Source organism: Astatotilapia calliptera, chromosome 22 (genome assembly GCF_900246225.1).
Source record: "Astatotilapia calliptera chromosome 22, fAstCal1.2, whole genome shotgun sequence".
NCBI lineage: Eukaryota > Metazoa > Chordata > Actinopteri > Cichliformes > Cichlidae > Astatotilapia > Astatotilapia calliptera.
In genome coordinates this window covers 30,702,786-30,716,748 of record NC_039322.1, presented here as the reverse complement: position 1 = coordinate 30,716,748, position 13,963 = coordinate 30,702,786, and the positions used below count along the sequence as shown (strand labels likewise).

The following is a 13,963-nucleotide window of genomic DNA, read 5'->3' as shown; positions in this document are numbered from 1 at the left end:
CCCTCTTGCTCAGAGAGCCCTGTGAAAGCTCTCAACCACACACACACGCAGCCCACCATCCACTTCAACGTTATGTCATCCCTCCTGCCCACCTCTTTGACGTGCGTGTGGAAGGCGACAGACATGTCCAGCAGGACTTTGCGCTGCTCCACGCGGCGAACAAAGTCTTGGATCCTGTCTTCGAGCTGGTGGGCGGCCTGGTAGATCTCCTCTGGGTCGCACTCTCCTGTCTGGGCCAGCTGCTCGGCCGCCTCCAGCAGCTTGTCTGCATTGGTGTACGTATTCTACACCGAGGCCGGAGGTAAAGGGGGAGACGGATTAGCTGAAGAAGGCAGTGTAAAACAAGCGCAATGCAGTTCGAAGATGGGCAGAGAGAGAGAGAGAGAGAGAGATCGTACAGGCAGAGACAAAAATAAAAAACAGGATATGAAGACGTGTATACTGATTAAATCAGTGACAGCAGAGCTTCACAGAAATAGGTAGTGAAAGGAAACATACAGACAGCGGGTGAAGGGGATATACAAAGAAAGGTGCAGAAGCAAACGGAAACAAATGGCTGTGTTACGGTGGGACGTCAACAAGTTGTTGATATTTTTTGGTTAAAGTTAATGAGGCTGTCGGAGTATTCTACACTACTAGTGTGGAAATATAAAAGGATTACAGCTGTAACAAATGCAAAACATAGTATTTTTAAGTATATGCAAGTAATATTTTACATGCTTGCTGTATAAATATAGTATGCAGTAACTGAAGGTGTTAGATAAATATATGCAAGCAAAGAGTAGGAACACAGATGTAGCAGGTGCACACCACTTCTTAGTGTTTATATAAACAGATAAAAAAATAAAAATAAAAAACCAGTACAGTTAATACAACATCTCAACCATATATGGCAGTATAACCCAAACTGAAGAGTCACGGGGTAAGCTGGCATTAAGACATTTTTACTGCAAACAGCTGCACATGCAGATGCAAGTCTGTGTGTGCAGCAGGTGTCTACACATTACTTTGGGTGAAATTGTTAAAAACCTACTAAGAGCTTATCTAGTTTGTAAAATTATTTTAATCAACTAAAATCAAGGCAAGAACCTGACCTTGGCCAAACACCTTCACAAAATGCTGGGAATGCGTTAACTTTTACTTGGGACAAATACTGTTCATAAAAAACTATTTAGAAAATAGAGTTAAGCTAACACTGAAACTAATAAAACCAACAATGTCAAACAATAAAACCTAGAAACTAAGTCTTTATAAACAAAAACTAAAGTATCTCTGCTAGCTTGAATAGCTAATATTTTACATTAACAAATTAAAGCTAATAAGCTTTAGCATAGCCGAGATTTGCTAACCCTCACTGCACCTTTACTTTTTTTTCCATTTTTTCCCCCAATGAGTCAGAGTGTCTTTCACTAATAGTGAAATGCCCAAAGATTGTAAATTAATATAATAACATGGAGACACAACAGAGTAGAAAACATTACAGTGGCAAAAGAAGAAGAAAAACAGCACACAGAAACAATACAAACACCAGCAATGCAGTGACTGGTGCACTGGTTTAAACCTGACAAAAGGCCAGGAATCAAGCTACCTGTGCCACTTCCTCAAAGTCTTCATGGCGTTTCTGGAGAGCTCTGGCTCGGTGGAGAGACTTTCCCACCCCTGTGTGTTTGCTGAGGAAGGCCTCGCCATGGTTTTCTATCCAGTCCAAAACCTGTGCAAAGACCACATTACCCACTGTGAAACGTATAACACCACAAGGGGGCGCTCTGACGTGGTATTACTGCCACAAGTGTTAATGATGAAACCTGTACATGAGTGCAAAGGAATGGCAGAAATAACCATGAGCGCGGTTAACAGGAGCCACAGCACGGAGTCTTTCTTTGCACACTCCCCTCTGTGCACTTTGTCCTTCTTAGGATGAACAGCATCTGCATGGCCATATGACCCAATTCAGTTGCCATAGCAATAGTTGCCATGTCAACACACTGAGGAATGCCTATGATTTTTGGACAGTGTGCAGCGGTATTGTCATGTTGGGACCATTTGATTACAGTATGCAAGCTTTTATTCTGCAGAAAGCCTTTTTATTTCAGGCCTTCATCCAGTGCTCCTATCCACAGCGACATGTGAGGACTGAACGTGCATCGTCCCAGCAAATAACTCAAGGACATGTCGATAGGAAACATGCCTGCGGTTGCAATCAAACCCTCTATTAAGTGTAGTATTCATCTAGCCATAAGCCTAGCCTGCTATTTTCAAATTAATGTCTAACCCTGGCAATTAAGCTCGGTCCTTGGAATTGCAGTGTGCTCGAACAAATGCGCGCATGCATGAAGGTATAAACAAAAATACACGCAGTAAACTGGAAACGTGTGCGTACCTGCTGGACGTCCTGCTGAAACACGCAGAGCTGCAGGCGCTGGTGCAGACGCACTTTACGGTGCTGCCAGATGTTTTCCAGCTGTCTCTGGTGATGCAGCACCTCGTGGATGATGTCCAGGACGTGGTGCACCGCCTTAGAGTAGTTTGCCGTTGCCGTCAGTGAATCGGCACTGCCTGGGGTCAAAGGTCGCTGCAGCTTGTCCAGCAGAGTTTTGCCATCTTGACTCACCTGAGGTTAGAAAATGTTTTGAACTCTATGTGAATCGGAAAGATAAATGCCACTAAAGCTAATTCTGCCCTCTGGACAGCAGACTAACTCCATCGTGTGTGTGAACTTGCCTCCGAGTAAGCAGCTGTGATGTGCTCGTACAGGCCTTGGTGATGGTGGATGGCATCTTCGAGGTCTTGTAACTCAGAAGGCAAGTCCACCTCGCCACATGCCTTACACCAGGAGTCCACATTACTCATGTACTGCAGCGAGAGGAGAAGCATAGTTCACATGACACACTGGTGGTTTATACAGTACATCTGTGCGCTCTTCCCAGGGGTCAGAAACAGCAGAGCATAGAAAGACATCGCCTGGGTGTAAACCTGCAGAAATCATCTTTTGCCCATGAGATCTATTAGAAGAATTATCTATAGCTGAACCTGCTGTTCATTGGCCTGTGGTGACTTCCTAGAAGCTTCCTGTACCCCCCTGTAGGAGTGATGGGTGAAAACATAACAATCATTAAGATTGACCTCTGGGAAATATCTCCATCTTAATGATTTGCCTTTTAAACACCTCTCACATCATAATTGGAATCACATACAGAAGAGAAGCTTGTTTTAAGTCTTTGTTCTCTTCATGTATGTGTGGAGTGGAAAAACCTCTGGGAACAAAATGCCCTTTTCTATTTCATCTTACAAACATGAAAGGCTGGTCTGATGACGGCAGCATTCCAGGTCGGAAAAGTCGCACCGCCCATGTTCCCTGGCTGTTATTCTGCTTGTGTACTTTTTAAGGCCATGAATCATTCCATAGTGGCCAGACTAATGAGCTCGGGCAAAAATACCAGCAGACACACACACACACACACACACACACACACACACACACACACACACACACACACACACACATTCCTGTCTTGCATAACGACTGAGGACCGGGTAAGTGTACTATCAAAGTGAGGACCACCATTTCTGCTACACTTGCAGACAAACCTTTGCCATTTTTGAACACTGGGTGGCTCTCTAACACCAAAAATCACCTCAAAATCTTAAAACACTCAAGTAAAAAAAAAACTCATTCTACTATCAGAATGAGGACCTTGTCATTGAGTGCTATTCAGGTGATTTTCCACCAGGGGGTGCTTTTGTGTTCGTTTCTGTCTATATGTTTTTTTCTGTTTGCATTTACTCCTTGACATTTTCTATTTTAGTGCAACCAAATAATGTTAAAGTTAAACAGTCTCAACTTTATACATAAATAGAATAACTAAAAAGTTCTGATAATCTATCAAGACAACCCTACATAACAAAAGGTAGTATTACATTTCAAATACCGCTGTAGATTTTATTAATAATTACCAAGGAAATTCCCACAATGCTGCAACAAGAGCAAATTCAGTTTATTTCACAATGTAACATCCTTCCAGAGGAATAATAATTGCTATTATAACAATGAAGACAACTATTAAGTCTAATGACTTACAACTAAAATAGTGATCAATAACTTTGATCAGTTTGTTTTGACTTCTGCCAAAAAGAAAAATCAGTAAAGCTTAGGATGGCTACAACTGTACCAGTATGACCTTCCTGCTTCCTACATAATTCCCAGCCGTCTTTGCACTGCCGTCTTCTCTGCTTCACTCCATGGCCTCTTGACCTTCGCACGGGGGATCTCTACAAATAACACAAAAGACAACATGGACTGTTAACTTTACAACATGTATGTAACCGTAGTTTTTTTGTTTTTGTTTTGATTTTGAAATGGGGTTCTGCTTGTGTATATTTACAGAAAATGCCAAACCAAACTGTAGGTTCAACAATTTACTACATTTTGTACCCAAGATATGTAGTAAGCACTTTTAAATTAAGTATTTTGAGTTCACAGAAACATGAGATCAGTTATTGAGTAATATACCTACGGAGTGAAACAGCAGCCAATTTACTTTTATACATTTTGTTTTCAAAGGTACATGTTGCATCTAGCCTTTTAAAATAAGATGCTAACTAGTTATTAGTCCTGTTAAAATCATTCATCATAACAATATTCTTGTAAAAAAACAAAAAAACTGTCAGACTTTAATAATTTGCTATTGTTTTAAATAAGGCAAATATTTCTGATGTACTAGTAATAAAAAAAACCTGTGCTGTTGGTAGTAGTTCTAATCTAGTTAACTGACATCACATTTTTTTTTTTTTATTATGAAATACAATTGCTAATATCCTTGACAATGTAACAAATTACCTAGATCATGATTCAGAACCAAACATAACTGATTGACATGATCTTTTCATTTTATCTGAATTTATGCGTTTTATTTGACAAACTGTCACAGTTTTGCGACTGGCGCACAGATACAATACCAAAGAGCAGAATTAAGTTTTGTCTATCATTAGTCATAAGGCCTGTACTACAAAGCACATTCAACACATCAAGGCTATCTTTCCATAATCTGGATTCACTTAACCTGAAAGTGGCGATCTGGATAAGTGGTCACAAAAAGCTTAACCTGCATGGTCGCATGAAAGGGGTGGCATTGTGAGCATCTGTTCACTAATGATTATTGAAAAGCGTACTGGAAACAGAAGCTGATTTTTCAAAAGATAAAAGTATAGTATTAGGCAAATATGAAGATATTAAAACAGACTGCAGCATAACTAAGGGAGGATTCAGGGTCACCTGGTCCAGCCTGAAATATATGCTTTAGCAAAAAGGAAAGTTTGAAGCCTAATGTAGTCTACTCGATGAGCTTTGTTGCTTGTACTTGCCGTTTCTTGCTGTCTTTTCACAAACCTCTCACTGAAACTGATGGTCCATACTGTCAATCTAGTTCACTTTACAAATTTTGATTTTAAAACACAACATCTGTGTGTGTAATTGGTGGAAACTAAAATACGCATTGTAAAAAAAAATAACATTGAGATAAAGTAGTTGTCTTTAATTGGTAAATCATAGGACCTTAAACAGGTATTTTCTATGATAATATAACAAGACATTTTCAGCCTGCATTTTTTTTTTTAATTCCAGACTTGTGAAATGACCTGCAGAACCCTGCCATGTGTTTTGTAGTGCTGTTCTTGCAAAGTGTGAACTCACGCAACACAGCAGGTTAAACTAGTCACTCACCAGAATAGGTAGCCTAACAAATCATAAATGTAACAATAAAAGTGAAGCAATCATTCTTTCAGCTGAACTCTTTAGGGGTCATCACAGCGGATCATCTCCTCAACCTCCTCCTATACCAGCATCCTCCTCTGTCACACCAACCTTCTGCCTGTCCTCCTTCACATCCATGAACCTCCTCTGAGGTCTTCCTCTTCTCGTCCTGCCTGGCAGCTCCATCATCAACATCCCTTGGCAGCCTCCTCTGCACATGTCCAAACCATCTCAGCCTTGTCTCTCTTTGTCTCCAAACCTCTGACCTGAGCTGTCCCTATGATGTAGTCATTTCTAATCCTGTCCATCCTGGTCATTCCCAATGAAAATCGTCATAGCTTTCCTCACTACCATTTTGTAAACCTTTCTTTTCCCTCTTGCTGCTTTCCTTTTATAACACATCACCCCTGACACCCATCTCCACCCCCTCTGAATTCTCCTCTTCAACTTACTGTAAAGCAATACTTAAACATTTTCAATAATTTTTCTAATTACCAACAAAATAATTCTGGATCAATATTATCAAGAATTTTGTGTTTGTGTAGGCATATATTCTGCCACAGAGGACAAAACTATAAGGAAATAAAGTCATGTCTACAACCTGATTCATATACTGCAAACAGAAAATTTTAAATACATTTAAAGCTTAAAACATCTCACCCTTTGCTTTGGCCACTTTGGTTTTTCCCCTTTTCCTCAAAGCCAGTCTTGCTTCCTTGCTCTCTTCTAAAACAGAAACACACAAACAATGGTAGCTGTTATTGTACAAAGCAGATTGTACTGGAATAGAATTTGAGTAGAATACATACAACAGTGTCACTACATTTCAGACAAAAGCTTAAACTCACCATCTACATCTGAACTCTCTTCACTGGTGGGCTCCGGTCTCTTTTGAGAGGAGAAATGCTCAGAACTTCCACCTGAAAAACAGAAACATTCATGTGCCACATCTTCCTAATTCACTGTGTTTTTGTACTGAATGACTCTGTAAAAAACCTGACCTTCATCCATCTCACTGCCTCCTCCTTTTTCATTTCTCTGGGGGACACGGAGTAGCTGCTATGTCAAATATTAGCCATCTGGAGTCACAAAAAACTTCAAACACAAACAGTATTGTTGACAAATATGACAAAAAACAAAGATGCAACAACAACGTGCAAAGGAGCAATCTTAACTTCTCCAAGTGTCACTATGTCATCCTAGAAATGAAATTACTCTTCTTTTAGTTAAGATAATTAAAACAATGCAGCACAACCATTCAAAGGTGCCATTTGTGTAAACATGCACTGGACAAATGTAACAGTTTTTAATTTAGAATCTGGGTCGTGGTGATAAAACCACAAATCTCTGAGATGTCCTTTTTTCATGTGTTGTGAGTCTAGTTCTTGCTGTAATAAAAGAGCTCACTATAGAGTGAGTGTACATGATCAAGTGTTATCTGTTGTATAGACTACTGAGCACTGAACTAGGCCAACAGTGTGTTTCTTTGGCTGTAACATGCCACCCAGTTCATTTTACCATTAGGAACCCAAGCTAACAGGTTAACGTCACTCTCTAATATTAGTCAATGTCACATACATAACTTGCAGTTGCATAGCAGTTTATCAAAAATGCAGCTTATTCATGAGGCAGTATACCAACAGCTGTACTAGTGAGCAGGTAACACTTACCACCACTATCAGAACAGCCATTATCACTGCATGCGAGCGCCACGTTATCGTCTGCAATGTAAGAAATAAATATTGAAAGGATACAATTATATTTGGACATTTTTTATGAAGAGAGAAGTCTATAACATGACATTACTGTAAAATGTATAACCTAAGCTAATTTCTATTGTCATGAGCTTTAACCTCCTATGACCTGAACTCTTTCATGCCATTTTTAATTTCTCTTTGCTATTTGGGCTGATTGGGACCTGATGTAAAAACAAAGAATTATCTGAATTTTTTTTACTTCTCTTGTTTCTGAGAGGAGTGAGATCCACATACGAGGGCATTTGTTTTAAATTTCGATAGAACAGTGGCAGTATAATGTCCTTGTAGAGCAAAATTTAGTATTTTGGTCGAGACAACCCAAAATGTGATGTCCACATATGTGGACACCAGGTCCAAGGAGGTTAAAGTACACAACACTAACAATGCACCATAAAACAACAAGCAGGAGATCATGAATAGAAGACTAATCTTATTTTAAAACCAGTGCCCATTTAAATTTAAGATTATGCCAGTCAGGATTCAGTTTGAGGTCCTCTAGCAAGGAATTCTACATGTTCTCTCCTGAACAGGAAAAGCTGTTTCTCCAAACAGGGATTTAAGTGACATCAGCTTCCAGCTGGAAGCTAACAAAGCCAAAAACTAAATACGACCATAAGATCACTGAGCATGTGGGAAACCTGGTTAATAAGCATTTTTTTTAATTTGTTTCAGAAAAATACATTTATTAAAATCATCAACCAAAAATTTCTTTAAAACATACCACTGCTGTGATGCTGACTTTGTCCTATTGCTTGATTATATACCATGAGACGGTGTTTGTAAACACGTTATACATGAAATTAAATGTAAAATAAATTCTCAGTGGATCAAACTATCTGTTGCATAAATAAATTGAATATATCCAAATAAATTTGTCATTTGAAAATCTGCTCATCATTTCAACCTGCTTAATAACAAAAATTTTCACATGTGAAAAGATATGTTTTTAAAGTTATAAGACTTCACTGAGCTCGTGTATTCCTGGCTGTAAGTAAAATAAGATGTTGTGGTATGACCGTGGTATCAGACTGCAGAGGACTGCACAGGTCTGCAATGAGGACACAGGCTGCAAACAAAAGTTACGTTCAACAACTTTTTGTCTTTGTCTCCTGTTTCTGTTGTCTGTTTGGGATTGTTTCTCATATCTGGCTTACATCATTTATATTATAAAATGCTGAGTTTCAACCATGTGTTGTCCTTGTGCCATTTTCAGGTAAAGAGGCTTCAAATGATTTTCTGATCAATGCCTATTTTATTTACATTTTATGCAGAACGTGGGGCCGATGTGATGCACATGAGTATTGTTCTAGCAGCAGTTGTTCATATTATAAGCAACAAAGAATCACATTTAGAAAACAATCACGTCTGATCTAAGAATCACCTATTCCCACCTTAACTGATAATGATTCTTAATGCATATTATAGTTTGTAGTATCTGTTGTTTGGTCTGTTGTTTGACACTCCTACGTACGATTCAGTAACGATTAAAGACTACATGTTCAAATATTCGATAAGAAGGCACATACCTGTATTTGGCTTGCTGCCGTGGCTTCCTTCACCTAATACCAAAGACAAAAGTCAAAGTTACTTCTCAGTTACAGTTAAATAATCCAGTTACAGTCAATAATGACTTGGAGGTGATACAGTAAAAGTGCACCAACAGTTTTGATGCAGCCCATTACCCATTCATTTACAGTAGCTCACCTCAATAAATATACAGGTGTCTTAGCAGTGAGCGCTCATGCAGGTGAACCTGCTGTAAAAATTGTGACCTACAACTCTATCAAATTTAAAGTAAAACAAAAAAAAAAAAACATGGAGCATCACAACGTTTCACCCGTTTTAGATATAGTAGTATTAGGCATTTAAAAAAACAGAGTGTCATATAGGAAAGCTTATATGCCTTCTGATGGCTACACTGTTAGAGTGACATCATTTCCTTTTTTAACATACTTTTATTAATTACTCTCTGTACATAAAGCAATATTAGGACAGCATGTTATTGTTTCCTCCAAGGTGAGTCTTATTATAACACTAAAACATAGCAGCCAAAGAGACAACACATAAACACACTTTCAATTGTTGGAAGGCACAATTATAACACACTATACAAAAGGCTTATATTTTGTATAAGCATGTACATTATTTGCTTTGAATAGCCAAATTAATACTACATGACAGCCTTGATGTTCCACAGAAAAACACTATCTGAAGCCCACTTCAGCAACAGAACACCAGGCCTTCTGTCCAGTTATGTTTGACGGTGAAAAACAAATGAGAGGAATAAGACAAACGAGGCTAAACGGAGCACGCTGCTCAGCTGGGTCATGCTGATGTGCGGCTACGTCAGTAAATATACTGGACGGACAGACGCTGCTCAGTCACTGAAACATCGACACCAACATAAAACTCCATGTTGGCGTAAACACGTGGGAACGTTTATATTTGATGGATAAAGGAGGACAATGATTTCAAGCATTTTGGATTGTAAACACTTTAAGACAACAAAAGTTAAAGCATTGCTACGCGCATGCGTCACACTTCAGTCGTTTCCTTTACATATTTTGAAATGCTAACTTGATAGATGTTATAGCTGGGCAACTGAGGTTGGGTTTTAACAAAAGATTAAAGCGCTCGGAATAAAAGTGCCTTTCGACTAAATCTAGGCTAAAATTGTGACTTAAAAAGAAGGGGACAAAACCCAGTCAAGCTATAAAATGCCTTAAAGAGATACCCTAAATAAAACGGTACAAACCACAGTTTGGCCGCTTGTTATCTTTAATAAAGTTTGTGAAGAATTAAAAAGCATTCCACTAAGCTGTGTTGTGGCGAATCCACTTAGCCAAAAAAATGGATCGGACATCAATTGGAGAAACGATAGTCTTTATATAAGGCTTCAAAAGGGGGAATGTACAACAAATAAACTGCTCGACATCAGAGCAACATATAATGGCTTCCCAAAACTTTCTTTGCTAGCTAAAAACCCAGAGTAACTTTTGTCTACCACAAAGGATTCTGGGAAACGCAGTTTTCTAATGAAAATACCTGTTAAATAAATTAAATCTATAATTAACAGCTCTCACTAAACATGTGACTAACACTTAAATCACTTACAAAATAATCCAAATGCTGTCATCAAACAAACTGCACTAAAGTTACAACAAGCTGTCTTGTTAAAAGGCTGGAACTCACACAGGTCTGCAACCAAAACACTGCATAGGATTTTTCATTTTAGACTTTTACTCACTGAAACCGTGAAAAATCTCTAACTTCATGTTTTCTTGCAAAAATCATGTTTTTACTGTAATTAAGCGTACATTTTTCCCCTTTAAACTGAAAACCAGATCCGATAATTATTTCTTACGTTAATTTTATATTTCTAAGAGCGAGACTGAAGAGAAATACAGATAGAAATTGCCAGAAATTGAGGGGGAGGGGACGGTAGGTTTGGCATAAAATTTAGTGTTAAATATATCACGAAGGAATCGGTTTTTGTTCCTATGTTCAATTATAAGAAAAATTATGCATAGTTAATTGTAATAAAATATAGATTGAGACGAACTTTATGCATTGTTCAATTAAAAAAAAGTATATTTACTGCCGTGTCATTAAGTTAAAAAAAAATTAAACTTAATGTAAGATACCTTTTTCTTTCGTTTCTTAGAAAGACAACATTTGCACAGTTTTCATATAGCAAAAATGTGAAATCTTACCTGCAGAAAGCGTGATTTGCAGTCTTCAGAGCTCCACTTAAACGGCTACTCCGACTGTGGACTGAATGACGTCACATGCCCTGCAAAAGTTTGAGAGCTGCAGTGCAGGTGCGCGGGGGGAGGGTCACTGATGGAGGAGCAGAGAGAGCCAAAGTTTTCTCCTCAGCTCTGACTCTCAAACCTGATTTACAGGCTACAATATGTGAAATAAAGGAATCCTGACATTTATTTTAACTACAGTTTAGTACACATTATGAAATCACAAAATAAAATTTATCTAAAGTAAGATTTAGTTTTACAGTCTAATTAAACTTTATATATATCAGTAGTGGAAAGAGCCATTACCATATTATTTATTTATTTTACACACACACTAAACAGCTATATTAGGTACACTTTGCTAGTCCTGGTTTGGACTCTCTTTTGCCTTCAGACCTGCCAAAGTGCTGGAAACATTTACCTGCCCCTCCCCCACTGCAGCAGCTATGGGGGAGGTGCAGGGCATCAGTTAAGTTGGGAGCAGAGTGAGCTACAATTCTCTGCTCAGCTCTCACTCAGGCTCAGGCTTAGTGTACTGGCCAGAACACATGAAACAAAGGAACCCTGACATGTTTTACTACAATTTAGTACACATTATAAAAGCACATACCAAGATTTATCTAAAGTAAGATTTAACTTTACAGCCTAATTTTACTTTATATACATCAGTAGTGGAAAAGTACTTAGTATTTATCTAAAAGTATTATTACCATAGGGAAAAGAAATACATATATATACACACAGTGGACTCATTGCGAGCCCTTCAGGAGGCGAAATGATGCAATTTAATGCAAAATACGTATTTCATCTGCTATGATGGGAAAGCCAGATATTTCATAGATGAAACTTTGAAATATCTGGCTTTTGATGATGATCAAACATTATTTTTTCTGCATATAGGGGAGAAGCATGTTAGGAGTCGAAGAGAAGGACAGGCAGGAGCGTGGAAGTACTATGACTGGCAAAGGGAGAGAGCTGGCTGATATGACTGGAGAGAAGGAAGGTAGATTTACTGTGTGTGCAGGAGACCAGGTTGAAGGTTGGATGTCAGTTAGAAGAGAAAGAGGAATTCTGCAGTTAGTTTGATAAAGTGGTAGAGAGTGTTGATTGGAGCAGACTTCAGTAGCCATGTAGGTGAAGGAAAGAGAGATAATGAGGTGTTAGATAGGTATAGTGTTAAGCAGAGAAATGCACAAGGTCAAAATTAGGAAGATGGAAATGGCTGGGGTGAACTCATACTTCAAGAAGAAGGAGGAACAGAAGGTGACGTAGAAGAGTGGAAGAAAGTGTACACAGGTGGCTTACATCCTAAACAGAAGGGTCAGTCTGAAAGAGATAGGAGACTGCAAGGTGGTGTCAGGAGAGAATGTAGCCATGCAGCATTGGACACTAGTCTATAGGATGACTTTGGACGTCAAGAAGAGGAAGAGAATGAAGGCAGAGACAAGAACTAAATGGTGGAAGCTGAAGAAGGAAGAATGTTGTGCAGTTGTTAGTTCAGGGAGGAGTAGACATTCTCTGGGTGGAAGGGAAGTGTTACCAGATGACTGGAAAAATACAACTGAAATGGTGAGAGAAAGGCAAAGAAGGTGTTTGGTGTATCTTTTGGAGAGAGAAAAGAGGACAAGGAGACTTGGTGGTGGATTGGACACTTTCCTGTAGTTCCTCAAAGGAATAGCTAAGAGAAAGTGCGATAGTCAGGGGAGATGGATAAAAGTAGACAGGAATACTGGGAGGCCAGGCCAACTGCAAAGATAGAGGTGGCAAAGGAAAAAGCTTATACTGAGTTGTACGTGAGGCTGGGTACTAAGGAAGGAGAACAGTACTTGCATGAATTAGCTATACAGAGATTGAGCTGAAAAGGATGTGCAGCAGGTTAGAGTGATTAAGGATAAAGATGGTGAAGAGAGTGTGTTGAGAAGATGGAAGATAGAAGTATTCTCTCACTGTCTTCATTAATGAAGACATTAATAAAGACAGAAACTGAGGACAGATGGAGGAAAGTTAGTGAATCAGGAAGCGCAGGGGATAAGTAAGGAGGAAGTGAAGGCAGCTATGAAGAGAGGAAAGGCAGTTGGTCCACATGACATATCTGTGGTGGTATAGAGATGTTGAGGAGAGAGGACTTTTTTTTTTTTTTTTGCCTGTCCCGTTTGGCTCTTTTGCCATCAGAATTATTGTCTAAAGGCAAAGAAAGATGCCCAACGGATTTACTTTACCAAATTGACCATCCCAGCCTTGCCGTAATGGTCCATTTGATTCACCTTTTATTGTTTATTTTATTTTCACTTGTTGAATACGGGACAGACTTGACTGGGGGAAAGAAGGGGAGAAAGAAAGAGAAAGAGCTGAGAAGAGGGATAGGGGAGAAGGGCAAAAAAACAAAAACCAACAGAATGGGCAGAAAAAGAAAAAAAAATGCATCTATCGATCACCTGGATCACCTGTTGAGAAAGAAAAAAGAAAGCAAGCAGAAGAGAACAAGAGTAATAGAATAAACAACATCACAATGATATATGGGAATATGACAGTAAATACGAAATATTAAACATTATTGTGCAGCACATAGGATCAACAGAACACAGTGTGCTTTGAGGTAGGAGCCAAAAAGGGTGTAGTTTGTGGGTGTGATCACCCGTGTGTACACCTGTGAGCATGGACGCGCTTCCATCCATCCATCTTCATCCGCTTTATCCGGAGCCGGG

General features: G+C 39.0%; 1 protein-coding gene across 17 annotated transcripts in view; it reads right to left on the bottom strand.

Moving 5' to 3' along the window:
* LOC113014908 (triple functional domain protein) overlaps positions 1-13,963 on the bottom strand; it is a 94,285-nt gene that overhangs the window by 28,702 nt on the left and 51,620 nt on the right. For 16 of the 17 annotated variants that reach the window (XM_026156732.1, XM_026156735.1, XM_026156733.1 and 13 more), the window contains 4 exons: positions 2,722-2,853; positions 2,381-2,611; positions 1,589-1,711; positions 93-284 (listed from right to left, as the gene is read on the bottom strand). In XM_026156732.1, coding sequence (XP_026012517.1) covers positions 93-284; positions 1,589-1,711; positions 2,381-2,611; positions 2,722-2,853 — 678 coding nt within the window. Of the gene's footprint in view, positions 1-92; positions 285-1,588; positions 1,712-2,380; positions 2,612-2,721; positions 2,854-4,169; positions 4,270-6,409; positions 6,476-6,597; positions 6,845-7,419; positions 7,471-9,032; positions 9,066-11,219; positions 11,611-13,963 lie in introns of those variants that run through there. The other variant, XM_026156737.1, reaches the window with a different exon arrangement.